Source organism: Apodemus sylvaticus, chromosome 2 (genome assembly GCF_947179515.1).
Source record: "Apodemus sylvaticus chromosome 2, mApoSyl1.1, whole genome shotgun sequence".
Classification (NCBI taxonomy): Eukaryota; Metazoa; Chordata; class Mammalia; order Rodentia; family Muridae; genus Apodemus; species Apodemus sylvaticus.
In genome coordinates this window covers 14,573,613-14,589,936 of record NC_067473.1, presented here as the reverse complement: position 1 = coordinate 14,589,936, position 16,324 = coordinate 14,573,613, and the positions used below count along the sequence as shown (strand labels likewise).

The 16,324-nt window shown below is 36.6% G+C and overlaps 1 protein-coding gene across 1 annotated transcript in view; it reads left to right on the top strand.

Annotated features, from left to right (window-relative positions):
• The window catches only part of Pclo (piccolo presynaptic cytomatrix protein), a 335,880-nt gene that overhangs the window by 731 nt on the left and 318,825 nt on the right, over nt 1-16,324 (top strand). The window contains exon 2 of the mRNA XM_052172403.1: nt 4,804-6,358. Within this exon, the coding sequence (XP_052028363.1) occupies nt 4,804-6,358 (1,555 nt within the window). The remainder of the gene's footprint in view (nt 1-4,803; nt 6,359-16,324) is intronic.

The window sequence follows — 16,324 nt, the reverse complement described above, 5'->3', positions numbered from 1 at the left end:
CCAACCTGTCCCCAGAGAACATGAGCTGCCTAGGTGAAAGGCATAGGATAAATATACCTTTTCTATTCAGCGAAGGCCCTAAGATATTTTGTAACATTAAACAGATGGTTTGGTCACAGCAGAGCGGGTGCTGTACATGTATTTCAGAATTAGCATATGCTAGTTTAAAAACCACTGCTCTTTTTATAATGCAAAAAAAAAAGACTTTCAGTTTATAGAACATGTGAATTTATATTACCTTAAAATTAGGTTTTAATACACACTTAAAAACAAAATAAATAAATGGCAATTATAAAACTAATCTTTAATATTAACATATTCATTTCCTATCTAGCTATTTATTTTCCACTTTCCTAATGAATAAGTTGCTTTCTAATTAGAGGACTGTGAGGGTATAATCTTGTTTTCTCCGCCTTTGTTATTGTAAACAAATCATTTAACTTTACATCCTTCAGCTGAGAAAATATCTATCCATGGTCCTGAAACATGCTTTGAAACCGCTGACAGGACTTCCAAAATCTTGACTTGAGATACTGAAAGGTGTAAAATGCTCTACTTCATAAACTTGAAAAAAGAAAATGCAAATACAAATGCGTAGTTTTGACAAATACCATAATGAGCTTAGCATAGGAGAAGTCTAAATTTCTGAAGGACAGTGATTTTGTTTTCATGTACTATCTGAAATACTGGGAATCTGTTAGGTAAAAATCCCTATTTAATTGAGAGAAAACACTAGCATACAAATTAGCCCCCAAATTTGAACTGTACTTATAGTTTAAAACTAGTATCATTTTGGCCTTTTTCTTTAATTATTTGCAAGATGACCTGGGTTTCTCTACTTGCTGGTATCTGGACTTTGGAAAAAACAGTAGTGTGCATTTAGTCTGTCATTTTGGGATAATAATGAGGAGCAGAGATCTTATTAGCCAGATCTATCATATTTTCCAGAGGGGCTCATGCAACAGGTGTAGCTCAGATACAAATGCAAGTGGGACTGGTGTTTGCATTTCTATCTTGCTTCTGTACAACAGATGCTGAAGAAATAATTCTGACTCCATATGTGTTATTTATGTCATACATCTATTGCAGTATACTTTTAGAGTTCCCCGTGACCAATTGAACACTTTGGGGTGGTCATTATTAGGTAATCTGTGCCCTAAATTGCAGCTGGTTATGGTTTGCCAAAGATATGCACAAAGAATTTCCGATTTTTGTAGCACATTTATATTTTACTGGGATATTTCTATAAAACACATTTTTGGGAAGTGATGCACCTGTATTATAATGAATCACTTGACCTGTCATTTAGAGTTTCAGAATCATCGTCATTAAATATACGTGTATATAGAAGGTCCAAATTACGTCAGAACTTAAGAGATGTGCATTTAAGAATGGCAGAATTTATTTATTCTTCTTTATTTTTTGAGAAGTAATGATTTTCAGTCTCAAGACCCAGATTCTTATCATATTGATTTTATATGACTCACAGCAAATTAATGTGCACTTCTCAATCCACGTGTGTCTCATGTCCCTTGCCTCTAAGGAATATAATAAGGCCTGTCTTACCTATCTCAGGAAGTCATTTTTAGGATGACCCAAAAGTTCACAGTGTGTTTGTTTGTTTTTGTTTTTGCTGGATTTTTAATAATGAGAAGTGTGATAATTATAAAGCACGGCAATCTCAGCGCCAGCCATGGAAAACACTCAATAGACACATGTTGTATTATTCATTATTAGAAATGCTTCTGATACAGATTTATATTCCTTTTCCTATGGATCAGAGAGCATGAGTCTACCTGGCAGCACCCTCTTTGTGAGGCTGGAGGCCAGACATTAAAATTAGGATCATGACTTGAAATTTTTCTCTTAGCTTTGAAAACCCATATTCTCTCTAGTATAGAACTCAATAGACATTTCTAAGGTTATTTTTATTTCTGATATGGAATATTTTATGTGACTCAGCACTGCCAAATTGTCATTGACTGCTGAGTTACATTTAAAAACATCTCATCATTCCAGCTGCCTCCACATCATGATATTTGCATATGCCTGAAATATCATTTTATCTGAAACAGTCTCTCTACTAACTTATGAAAGAAAGGTGCTAATCTGGGAATGACAATAGTAAAAATGAAAAAGGAAGTGGAATCAAACACGGATAACTTCAACTAGAATTAGAATAAGATTACAAACAAAATTCTTCAGAATGTTGATTTATTCGAGACCCAGTGAAAGACAATCTTATTACTACAGTTCATTTCATTCATGAACATGTGATGGGTGGCTTACAGCAAAACTCCTGTGATAGAAGATAAAACAATTGTAACTTGATGATTTCCTTTAGTGCTCCTTGGAGCCTCCCCTGCTGAGTGGCCATCTGCTACACTGGGTTTTGTTTGCTTTGGTTTGGTTTTGCTGGTTTTTGGTTTTTGCTTTGTTTTGTTTTTTTTTTAATATAAGAAAATAAGTCAAGTCTAAGGTCTTAAGTGAACATGGAAAGTATCCATTTAAATCTTAGAAAACCGTTAGAAGAACTCAAGAAGCCAAAACCTGATACGTCCATTTGTTGGTTTTCACATCCACTACTCATTGTTTCATCAAACATTAATGCTCTCCTCCAAGGAGCAAGGTCTGATTCTCTCAATGGAGAGACGAGTGACAAGGGTCCTTCTAGTTCCCAGGTCAGTGGATAAGACACAGATTGCATTTTAGTTCATTCCTAGCAGAACAGTCGTGACAGCAAGCAGCTCAGGAAACCCCAGTTGCTCAAGCACCTTTCCGTCTTCATCTGGTCTCAAGCTTCTCTCTTTGTGGGTTTCTTTCTTTTTGCCTTAAAAACAAAAACCAAAACAAAAAACCTTGCATTTACATCCTGAAAGCAATTAAAACTAAGTTACCAGTCTCCATGGCTATGTCAGTCTTTTCTGGCAGAGATATTCTTTAACACAACACAAGTTAATTTTTGTGGGGTGCTTATGCAATTGTAAAATGATGTAATAAATATAATAATGTGTGTCATATGCAGCTTATTTTCCACTTGTTATTACACTTACATAGAGTTAAATGAAGATGCTAACACAGATACAGATTAAGTTTAACAGTATTTTCAGAAAATAACAATTAGATAAAATCAAGAATAGAATTTTTTTGACCTTTGTTTAAAGGTAATCCTCAAGGACCACATTCAAAGGTGCAGTATAGTGAAGTTCCTAAATAATTACTATAAGATATGCACATCTTTAAGGAATTCCTTTCAATGGAGTTTTGCATTGTATTAATTGAATGTGGAACATTTCTAGAATAATGCTAAACTCTGTACATTGTATCTCTTTGGAAATAACCTATTTTCAGTTAGGAACTGTGGCTTTTCTTCCTTTCTATGAACAGGGAATCTGTAAAGAGGCATTTGCAATATGTTTAAATATAAATACATAGTAATGATTTTTTTTTTAAATCACAGGTATTTTGGAAATAACCCTGAAAATAGTTTTGAGTCTTTTTTTAAGATGAAAGCTTTGGAAACATAGTAACACATTTACTTTTAAAAACCCCTTTTCTGGAAGAACCTTCCCACACTCTTCTATTATTGTTAGCATTAATATTATATAGTGCTGGCACCAATTGCAATACCTTTCATTCCAGCAGATATTGTACCAGTGAGCTACAATCTACCACACTAACTCATTTTATTACATCATTTTATGCATATAAGTCAGCAAAAAAATATTTTCTTTCCAAGTCTTGCCTGAAGGAAATATTTTTCCATTTCTTTCAGCTCTCTCTTAGATCCTGTTTTACACTTGAAGAATTAAGGAAGTTCTGAATAAAATTATTAACTAGCACAAAGTTGCAAATACGTAGCTGGGGACCTAACTAGCCACGTTTGAATTGAATAAAAATGTAACCTATATTGTGATTATTTAATTTATCATGAGCTCCAAAATCATTAATTCTTTTCCCCATGTTTCTTTCAAAGAGAAATATATGTTTTCCAAATGTAAGATGACATAAATAAAACAAACTATTTAGTTGGCTTTCTCCAAAGTTTCAGTGTAGAATGTGATTAGTTGTACTTTTGTTGTTGACAAAAATGGTTTATTCAAAATTTAACATACCTACTTTTAATTATTCAGTTCAAATCACATAAAGTTTATCATAGTTACATGTTTTTAAGAGAAATAATTGTCTTGTAAAGCTACTTGTCACAGCTCTCTAGCAACGTCAGTGATACTTGTTAAAATTATAGTTGTGACAATAAATAGCGTGACAAACACTGAATGAAGCTGTCCCATATTTTTATCCACTGAGGAAAGTTGTAGCACTGTCTAAAAATGGGCTCATAGCCAGCTGCTGTTTGACTATCAGGTTATATCCCAAGATCCTTTAAGACTCATCTGTGATATTGCATAAAAACTTCATATTAATAATTAACCATTAGAGAAGATAAAGTAATTCTTGTACAAAAAAGTTGTTTGGCCATTAGCCTAAAAACATACAAAGTTAGTAATTATTATACAAATCTGTATAAAATTTCATAAGGATGTGCCATGTCCATATGTTATAGTTTAGTAGCTATATGTATGTAAATTTTTATAATTTAACAGCTATTCACCACTTACAAGATTTTGTTGCCTTGATTTGTTGAAAATGTCTACCCATTTAAAAGTAACAGACAAGAAAAGTTTTACAGACAATATAGGTTGCAACAAAAATTGTGTCTCCATATGTTTGAGTTGTACAAACATCCAATAGTTTTAAATTTTGGTTTGATTTGAACTAATTTCCACTCTTTTCATTTTCTAGGAAGCAAGAGTTGGATAGTAGTCAGGCTCCACAGCAACCAGGAAAGCCGCCAGACCCTGGGCATCCCACTCAGCCTGGTCTCAGCAAAAGCAGAACTACGGACACGTTTAGGTCAGAACAGAAGCTACCTGGAAGGAGCCCGTCGACTATTAGCTTGAAAGAATCAAAGTCCAGAACTGATTTTAAGGAAGAATACAAGTCTAGTATGATGCCTGGTTTCTTCTCAGATGTTAACCCTTTAAGTGCTGTCTCCTCTGTTGTAAATAAATTCAACCCTTTTGATTTGATATCAGACTCTGAGGCATCCCAGGAGGAAACTACAAAGAAACAAAAAGTTGCTCAGAAGGACCAAGGGAAATCGGAAGGAATCACAAAACCTCCTTTGCAGCAACCATCACCCAAGTCAATCCCTAAACAGCAAGGACCAGTGAAGGAAGTGACGCAGCAAGAAAGCGTTCCCAAGTCAGCATCTTCACAGCAAGGAGAAAAATTAAAGCCACAAGCCCCTGGCACAGTAAAACCTTCCCAGCAGAGCCCAGCCCAAACACCAGCTCAGCAAGCAAGTCCTGGAAAACCTGTAGCCCAACAGCCTGGACCCGCAAAGGCCACAGTCCAGCAACCAGGGCCAGCAAAGTCCCCTGCTCAACCAGCAGGGACAGGGAAGTCCCCAGCACAACCTCCAGTGACAGCCAAGCCTCCAGCTCACCAGGCTGGATTAGAGAAGACCTCATCGCAGCAGCCTGGGCCAAAGTCTCTAGCTCAGACTCCTGGTCATGGAAAGTTTGCACCGGGGCCTGTAAAGTCCTCAGCCCAGCAGCCAGGGACAGCAAAACTCCCAGCTCAACAGCCTGGCCCACAAACTGCAGCTAAGGTTCCTGGGCCTACAAAAACGCCAGCTCAGCAATCTGGACCTGGAAAGACACCAGCGCAACAGCCAGGTCCAACAAAGCCTTCCCCTCAGCAGCCCATTCCAGCAAAGCCCCAGCCTCAACAACCTGTTGCCACAAAACCTCAGCCTCAACAGCCAGCCCCAGCAAAGCCCCAGCCTCAGCAGCCAGCCCCAGCAAAGCCCCAGCCTCAGCAGCCAGCCCCAGCAAAGCCCCAGCCCCAGCAACCAGCCCCAACAAAGCCTCAGCCACAACAGCCCACCCCAGCAAAGCCCCAGCCCCAACCCCCCACCCTAGCAAAGCCCCAGCCTCAACCCCCCATCCCAGGAAAGCCCCAGCCCCAACCCCCCACTCCAGCAAAGCCCCAGCCCCAAACCCCCACCCCAGCAAAGCCCCACCATCAACAGCCAGGCCTAGCAAAACCTTCAGCTCAACAACCTACGAAATCGATAAGCCAAACAGTAACTGGAAAACCACCTCTGCAACCACCACCCACTTCTGCAGCACAGACTCCAGCACAAGGCCTCTCTAAAACCATCTGCCCTCTTTGTAACACCACTGAGCTTCTGTTGCACACTCCAGAAAAGGCCAATTTTAACACATGCACTGAGTGTCAAAGCACCGTGTGTAGCCTCTGCGGTTTTAACCCCAACCCTCATTTAACTGAGGTAAGTGCACTGATTTACCACTCTAAGCTCTGAAACCAAAGCATTGTGTCTACACAAGAGGCCTGCTCTGTCACTGTAGGCCAGGGAGCAGCTGTCTCGAACTCTCCCTGTCTTTCTACATCTCTCCCTCCCTCCCTTCCTTGCTTTTGTCCTTTCCTTTTCCCTGTTAATTGCGTGTTTATTTTCATAAAATATCCTCTCAAATGACAATCCTAACAGTTCTGAAATGTTCCTGAAATTGCGGTATGTGATACAAATATGAATTGAAGGTCGAAGCGGAACTCCTAAATTCATTCTGTGTTTAATATCTACATTATTTGTTATTTATGAACTGATATTGCTTCAGTTTTTAAAGGCATGATCTCACGTAACAGATTTTGATATTATTGTTATATAGTTTGTTTGTTTCAGTATTTATTCTTTTATTTATTTATTGAGACAGGGTTTGCCATGTAGCCTAAGTTAACTTGCAATTATGTAGTTCAAGTTGCTTCTTACTTGTGATCTTCATTCTAAGCATTCCAAATTTGGTGATAATGGGCATTCTCGACCCCACCCAACTTTCATTTTGATACTATTGACTGAAATAAATAATTGTCTTTAAGAAAATGGATAATTATCTTCAAATTTCCAAACGTTTTATTATTACCTGGAATCCAGTTTTCAATTAGTACATGCCCATCCCCATTGGTGATTTCTCTATATCCCAAGATGACATACTTCTCTCATTGCTGAGACTCACTTAGACCCACATGGATGAATTCACAGAAATGAAGTTATTACTGAGAGAAGTTATTATGAGAAGAGGACTCATCATTGATGTGTACGTTCTCAGATTTATGTCAGTTACCTAGATAACCTGATTAACCATCAAAAGAAATGAGATGAAGAATGAGGCAGAAGGGTATGTGTGTTTGCTCTTAGTACTGATAAAATAATTCCCAGGGAGTTGGTAAGTACTAGCTTAGCATTTAAAGGCCTAGAGAAGTGCATGCTGACAGGAGCCTGATATAGTTGTCTCCTGAGAGGCTCTGCCAGAGCCTGACAAATACAGAGGAGAATGCTCGCAGCCCACCATTGGCCTGAGTACAGGGTCCCCAATAGAGGGCATAGAGAAAGGACTGAGGAGCTGAAGGGGCTTGTAACCCCACAGGAAGGAAAACAATATCAACCAAACAGATGCCCTAGAGCTCCCAGGGACCAAATCACCAACCAAAAATGCACATGGAGGGACCCATGGCTCCAGCCACATATGTAGCAGAGAATGGCCTTGTCAGGCATCAACAGGAGGAGAGGTCCTTGGTCCTGTGAAGGCTTGTTGCCCCAGTGCAGGGGAATGCCAGGGCAGGGACTTGGGAATGGATGGTTGGGTGAGGGAACACCCTCATAGAGGCAGGGGGAGGGGAGATGGGATAGAGGGTTTCTGGGCAAAAACTGGGAAAGGGGACAACATTTGAAATATAAAGAAAATATTTAATAAAAAAATAAAATGATAGGTTGCAATTGGGGACTAGGGAGAAGGGATATCACAGTGTGGTGGAAAAACCAGGAAAGTCTTTGAATTGAAAAATGACACCATGTTTGATTTTCTGAGTCTAGATTATCTCACACAGGATGATTTTCTTTTTAGTTCCATCTATTTACCTGCAAGTTTAATGACTTCGATTTTTACATGGATAAGTAATACTACATTTTATAAATTCAGCATGCTTTCTTTATCCATTTATCTGTTGAAGGCCATCTAGGTTGGCTCCAGTTTCTGGCTATTGTGAATAGAGTAGCAATTAGCAAGGTTGAGCAAGTGTCTCTGGGGTAGGATGGAGCACCTTTGGCTATGTGCTCAAGAGTACTATAGTTGAATCTTGAGGTAGAAGGATTTCCATCTTTCCGGGGACCCACCACACTGATTTCCACAGTGGCTGTACAAGTTCGCATTCCCACCAGCAATGGCTGTGTGTGCCCTTTATCCTCAATCCTTCCATCGCCAGCTGTCACTCATTTCATAGATCTTAGCCATTTTGATTGGTGTAAGACAAAATCTCAAAGTAGTTTTGATTTGCGTTTCCCTGGTGGCTAAGGATGTTGTACATATCCATAAGTGCTTTTCGGCCATTTGAGTTTCCTCTTCCAAGAGTCCTCTTTTTAGATCTGTACCCCATTTTTAAATTGTGTCATTTCCTTGAAATTTAGTGTGAGTGTTTTGAACTCTATACATGTTTTGGATATTAGCCCTCTGTTGGATGTGTAAATGGATAAAAGCTTTTTGTCCATTTGCATTGCCCAAATAGCATTGCCCTTCGTTGTGCAGAACCTTCCAGTTTTATGAGGTTTCATTTATTAATTGTTGATTTTAGTGTTTGTGCTAATTGCATTGTGTTAAGAAAGTCTTTTCCTATGCTGATGAGTTAAAGACCACTCCCCACTTTCTCTTCTATCGGGCTCACTGCATCTAGTTTTATGTTCAGGTCTTTGATCCACTAGCTGTTGAGTTTTATGCAGGTGATAAGTATGAATATATTTGTATTCGGTGTTCTGGCTGCTTCTGTAAGCTTTTATTTGCAGAGAATATAATATATAATTGGGAATATGAAAGATTTTTATCTGAAATCAACATTGTAAAAAATGTGTGGAATGGATGTGGATATAGAACTTTCAATATCTTTTTCTAATCTAGAAAATGTTAATTTCACATGGTTGAGCCTAATATGATAATATGTTAACAAACATATTATCTGAGAACACTTCAAAATAACTGACAACAGGAAATTAAGAAGTATGTGATTTAAATATCCCTAAAGGATAAAGTTGTATACTCTATTTTTAATGAAATTGTGTCAATAATATTAATGATGATCAATAATTGTGTTTATTTGGCCATTCTTTGCTTCCTGAATTATTTGAGTTTTGCAACCAAACCTTCTATTGGATTCTACAACCATTTATATGCGCCATTACTTACTTATAGAATTATGATTACTAAGAACACAGTATTATGTGTTCTTATCAATGATAGTCAGAATAATATTGTAATTGTGTGTGTGTGTGTGTGTGTGTGCATGCACGCGCACGTGCACATGCTCTCATAAAACTTTTGCAATTTTAATAAAATTTAATTTAGGCCCACAATATACTTTTTTTGATGATTCAAGGCAATGGCTTAAAAGATGGCTAATATTTTCATTGAATATTTCCATATATTGTGCTTCAGTGGCAAGTCACAAAGCAAAAAATACACTTAGAAATATATGCTTCCTTTATTGTTTATATGCCCAGCATTTAGAAGATAGATATTACTTAAATGTCTTATCATGGCAGGCATTCTGTATATTGTTACAGGAAAGACATGGGACTAAAGCATGAATGTTGAATGTAACATAATTAAAATATTAAAATATGAATAGAATATAATATGATTAAAATTATCATGAAAAAATATATAAATTATGTATACACCAGAAAATATGATTTTGATTCAGGTAATAAGAGATATGAAATATTTAAACAAATATGATGAACTTTTAACAAGGAAGCATTCACTTCCAGGGGCTAAGATTGAGAAAAGCTTCATTTCCCATGGAAAGTATCGGGATAAATGTTAGGGAATGTGCAACAGGTTAGGATTTGACTAAGACCTGGACATAGAACACTGAGTGTGTTTAGGCTAAATCGGGGAGTGGTGTGGTGACTCAGTATGTAAAGGCACTAATCATACTTACTGTGCAGGCCTTGTGCTCTGAATCAGGTCCCCAGATCTCACAGTGGAAGGAAATTACTGACTCCTGAAAGTTTCCCTCTCACCTGCATATGTGCCCTGTGGTAATTCCCAGGCACTCTTTTGTAATTCAACTTAGTCCGCTGTGTAGAGTGGAAGGCCTTTAAATTACCTGCCCACTCTGGAGACTCTGGAGATGGGAGCTGTTCCAAAACTATCTTAAGAGCCCTTGGCGTCCAGCCTGGAGTTCTGGTATGGAGAGGTCGGCAGAGCTCTAGGTCGTCTTGATGCTCCATTAATGGAATTGATCCGCACAATGCAGGCTCTCTTTGAGTCTGCTTTCTGACACACACGGGACACTTACTTTATAATTAGTGACAAATGGTTTTTGTTGTTGTTTTTATTAATTTACTTTATCACTGTCAGTGACTAACCCCAGACAAGACACAGTTGTGGGCAGATTTAACAGCTGACCCTTATACGTTTAAGTATTATGTGTGATCATTCTTTTATCTCTTCTTAAGTAATATGATTGAAGAAAAATCTTGTAATTTTCAGAACCCTGAGAATAAACTAACTGGTAGTGATGAAATTGCTTAATTTGCTTAATATTTTTAGTGATTATACATGGCTTTTGTTCAAAACTAGATGTTTAATTAAACAAAAGCATGACTGCCTTTCAAGATAAAAGCAGCAACAAAACTAAATTAGACTTTCATATATAGATTTGCAAGTAAACCTTATTAAAAATAAAAAACAAAACATACTTCACAGACTTTGGTTGGAGAAAGTGGTTGTACTAGTCACCGTAAAGTGATAGTCCTGTCATTACTTCTGATTTAAGAGAAACTGCGTGTGTCTATGTGTGTATGTACATGTGTATGTGTGCGAATGTGTGTGAGTTTGAGTGTATGTTTCTATTCTGAGAGCTGAAAGAACTATTCCAAAAAAGGAAGGGTTTTTTTTTTTGTTGTTTGTTTGTTTTTTATTTTTTCAATTGCTTGCTGTTTTTTAGCACAGAGATTTTTTATTTGGTTTGGTTTTTTGTTTGTTTTTGTTTTGTTTTGTTGTTTTTGTTTTTGTCATTTTTTGGCACCTCCAAGTCTAAGTAAAATTGCTACATAATTCCCCTATAAAAAGAAGGCCAGCTCACAAATGTAATATAAGCTGAATGGGTGAAGCAGGCACAGAAAGAGATGATGGAAATTACTGACAGTTGAAGAGACAAGGAAAAACTGCACACGGAGATCTCAGCAGTCCTTAGAACCAGTAAATATAAAAATGTAGTGGGTTCATCCAGGTAACATAAATAGCAAAAGTTATGTGCCTTCGGAGAAAGATTTAACAGGATAAGTCATTAATGCTTTTCACACTCAAATTTCAGTGGGCCGATTGGAGATAAGAATGGATGTGGGTCATGACCTGGAAAACAATAACTCATCATTGCCCCAGATTATAGAACCCATAAGAAAAAAGAAGTCAACAAAGTTCTTCAGCAACTTGCTCAGCATCCACTAAGTTTCATGGATGTTCTAGAGTCTGGTCATTTGGGCACGAGCAAACTAGGCTAGAGTCTTTACCTTCTAGTCAGCATCACAAATAACTGAAGCATATGGTGTGACAGATGGTAAAAGTGTTATAAAGAAAACGCACTGCAGGAGGCTGTGTTATATACAGAAGAGGAATGGGGCTGAGAGCTGTGTCTCCCTTTCTCTCTTTCAATAGAAAGGCAGCGTTTTAGGGTTAGCAGATGACTTGGGTTATAAAGTAGAAGAGATAGCTCAGCAGGGTGGGGGGGGGAATGTTTGCCACCAAGTGTGATGTCTTGGAATTCCTATCTTAAAGGGAAAGAACCTGAAAGATGTCTTCAGACCTCTACACAGGAACCATGGAATCTGTGTGCCACTATATGCAAAATAAATAAGTATTTATCAAAGTGAATAGTAATTTTAACTGAAGTTCTAGTTATTGAGTGTAATTGAATGTGCACAGCGAAAGTGATAAAGCAAAGTAGGCCTGCATCTAGTAATGTGTAATTCTGTGCAATTTTATGAATGAGATCAATTCGTTCATAAAATTCCCACTGAATTATTCCTCGAAGCAAGTGACGTCAAGTTATCTTTTGATAAAAGTCAGTTTATGTAGCAAGATAGAAAACCCTGAGCATTGTAAATATATGACCTAAACATAAAATCAAAACTCATGATGTTATAGCCATATCCACCACAGAATGTGAAACCAAGTTAGTGGTATTGGTTCTAGAGTGCCCACATCAGTGCTCATGAAGGGGGCTTTTACTTTTAATCTTTTGTACTATTTTAAAAACTTACATATTCATGTCCAAACTAAAATCAACACTGGAGTAATCTGAAGAGTTTACTTGATCAGCATTATTAGTTAAAAAATGCATGTGATATCAGGAGCTTGATAAATTATTTAATTTCCATCTTATTTTAAAGAAATTCTTTAGCCTTGATGATTGTGCTGAACCGTTTTCTCTTCAATAACTACCTGGAAAGTTTGTGAAGAGAGAAGTTTCATTTTGGGTCACAGCTTTGCAGTTTTATTTCATGATCAATGGTCTGTTGATGTTGGGCCGGTTTGACGCATGACATTGTGGCAGCCACAGGTGAAGAAGCAGAACTACTCACCTCACAGTTGGAGCGTAGAAGTCAATGGGAAGGAGGGACAAGTTTTTCACTATCTCCTTCATAGGAACGGTCTTAGTGAGTAGTTCCTAGGCCCATCTCTGTGCTCCCATCACCTCTCAGTAGTTTCCATTGTGAGGACAGGGCTCCTAACACATGGGCCTCTGGGAGACATTACAGATGCCAAATATAATAGCAATCTAATTGATGAAATTAAGAGAATTTGTGGTTATGAATAATATAAGATTTTATAATATTTCAAAAGAACATGTTTACGATGCTGTTCAGTCGGTCCTTTACTCATTACTTTTACATCAATATTATATGTCCTTGAACTAGTATCATGCTCATTTGAAGTCTTAAGAAAAATGGCATTTTATAAATCTAAGCATAAGATTTTTGGAAGATACAAGGCATTTGCTTTGTTGCAATGACCTAGAAATTCCTACCTCCTTTTACTATTAAAAGTAGAATATTTTGATTATAACAAAATGAGCTTTCCTTTAAAACTAGTGTTCTAATAATTTTAACCTACTAGAAAGACAAGATTTATTAATATTCTGTAATATTTAAATATATTCAAAATATTCCATTGAATCCTAATCTTTTCAGCTGTTTCTCCGATCTCTTTTATTCCTTGAGTGTTGTTTGTGTACAGCTTGATGCTATAGTTGCAAGCTTATCCACTAGAAGTAAGCCATTACATTTTGTTATTTTTGCCTTCTAAATGACCAACCATTTCAGATGTTTTTCTGAAGAGTTTGCTTTCATTATGTCTAGTTGGCTTGTTGTGTATTATCACAACTAGTATGATGGTCTATACAGTTTAGCAATGGCAGATGTTCTGTGAACGCAGATAACCAAGACTAATGAGGTCACTTATTGAATCAGTAAATAAGCTTAATGTAGTGGGTAATAGCAGCACCTGCCCGCTCCTGTCCTTTGAGAAAGCAAGCATTTGTAACATTTTCACTCATGTCAAATATTAATTGCCCTTGACAAGGCAACCTGTTACAAGCAGATATTTCAGACTATTTCATTGAAGACAAATATATAAAATAATTTATCATAACTTTATAATTTTCTGTAAATAATATCTAATACAAGGATAGCATCAGGTGATCTGAGGTCTAGTTTTAGCATCGTCTTCATGCTTGGTGATGGGAGTATAACTTTACTAGAAATATTTTGAATTGCTTAATAAAGAACTTTACAATAAACAATGTTTATTGCTGCTTTCTTAAGAAAGATACTGATCTTTTGTCACAAATCTGGAAACTAGTAATTTGAACATTGTATATTTTAAATAGTATATTTATCAATGTATTTCAATTTTGGCATTTATGTAACATGTGCTTATTAATTACAGATAAGATGCTTCTGAAAAGCTGGAAAAATAGGAGATTCTAGATTTGGACATTGTGGGTGTGAAGTCTTGCTTAACTAAACCAACTTGTTTGATTTGTTTAAGCCTCTGTTTTTCTGAGTGGTTTGTTTCATTCCTTCATTGAGATCCAGACATAATTAAAAGTCAAAGTAGGCTATAAAAGTGGAACTGTTCTTAAGTTGACATTATATCTATATCTTATTATTGTTGCTATTAATTGGTGTAATATTCTCAATGACAGTAAGGAGTTGATCCATTATTGTTAGTTTTATTTGTAGTTAAAAAAAGTGATCATAAGAATTTAAGTTTTATAGTGACATGTAATTTACTAGCAAGAGGATCTACGAGAGTTTAAATTTACTGATCCCTAAAGATAATATCTATCTAGAGAAGACTGCTTTGTCTTTAACTAGATTTGAGAATCCCTAGGTATTCTCTATATTTCTAAGTTACAGATTGTGTATGTGTATGTTTATATTACATATCCTCAGTATTTAAAAGAAATTAAAATTGTTGACCATTTAGTTTCTGAAAAGTAGTTGATAAACAAACAAACAAACAAACAAACAAAAGCCCCAGAACACAGAGGCACCCCTCTGAATTCCCCCACCCTGGGATATCAAGTCTCTGTGGGGCTAGGTGTATTGTGTTTTTTTTTCCTACTAAAAGCATTAACTATAAAATATATTTCATAGAAACATGTTGCATCATTAATTTATCAGTTAGAAGATCTTAAAGGAGGAATCCGTTCTCTTCTCTTTCATTTGACACTTGCTGAAAGCCTTGCTAGCCTGATGGCTTAATTTCTGTTCTCTTGGATAGCAGAGAGCTTTAGCCTTGTGCTGCCCACTTTACCAACGTCTGACAATAGAGATTAGGAAGGCGATGACTGCTTTTCTTTATTAATATCATTTGGACTCTAGAAGGACAGACAATAAATTAGCAGTTTAAGATGCAACTCTGTTTGTAAAGTAGAATATATATCAAGAGGGGAGGGGAGAGATGGGCAGAGGAGGTAGAGGCAAGATAAAGGGAGAGAGGTGGGAGAAAGACTCCCTAAATCTAAAACAACTTACCCCTATTGTGTATTTTCTTCTTCATTTCAGTTTTATTTATTCACTTTACATCCTACTTCCTGCCGCTCCTTCTGGCCACACCCTCCAACAATCTTTCCTCTTCCCCCCTCCCCTTGCCCTCCAGAACACAGAGGCACCCCTCTGAATTCCCCCACCCTGGCATATCAAGTCTCTGTGGGGCTAGGTGTATTGTGTTTTTTTTTCCTACTAAAAGCATTAACTATAAAATATATTTCATAGAAACATGTTGCATCATTAATTTATCAGTTAGAAGTTTTAGTTCCATACTTAAAACTTAGCAACTCATTCAATTGAGGCAAAACAAATAATTTAATTGACAGGTTTCTTCATATGTGAACCGGATAATAAGAATTCTTTGTTTGGATTGACTGGGAAAAAACTAACAAACAAACACTAAGCTTCACTCCAGGTTTCCTCTTGCTCTGTTATATTGATGGAGGAAGAAAGATTTTTAAAACATCAGAATAGAATGAAGGATAATGAAAATCCATGAATCAGGATTTAAAACACCATTTCCCTGATATGTGGTTGTAAATATGTGTTTGTAAATATGTGGTTTTTTTGCAGCTGCACAAGAATTGAGTCCTTTAGAGATTAAAAGAGTCAAAAGTTCCCTTAGGGAAATATGCATTTTTACATTATATATATATATATATATGTATATATATATATGTGTGTGTGTATATATATATATATATATATATATATATAAATTCATGCATTTTTAGCATCTTATAAACTGTATTTTTTTTCTTTCCAGGCCAATGCACACAAGGTCACAAGGTGACTGATTTAATTTCCTAGAGCTTCTTGTGAATTTCTTAGCAAATATTGAGTTCGTAATTGTTTTTGTTTTTAAATCAGTCCATGAGACTTTGGGTCTATTCTAGTAGCATGGGTTATCTCTTCTTTTAAAAATTTTTAAATTAAAAAATTATAAAATGATAAAATAAACTAGACTTGCACAAGCATCGTTTAATCGTAGCCACTGCAGCCATAAGCTGTAGAACTGGGAGTTGGAGGGTTGTGCTTGCTGGTCTGCTGAAGCATAGAAGCTTGAGAAGGTACTTAGAAGTCTCACTTATAATGTAAGCAAGCTCAGTTACTGATAAGACATCCTCC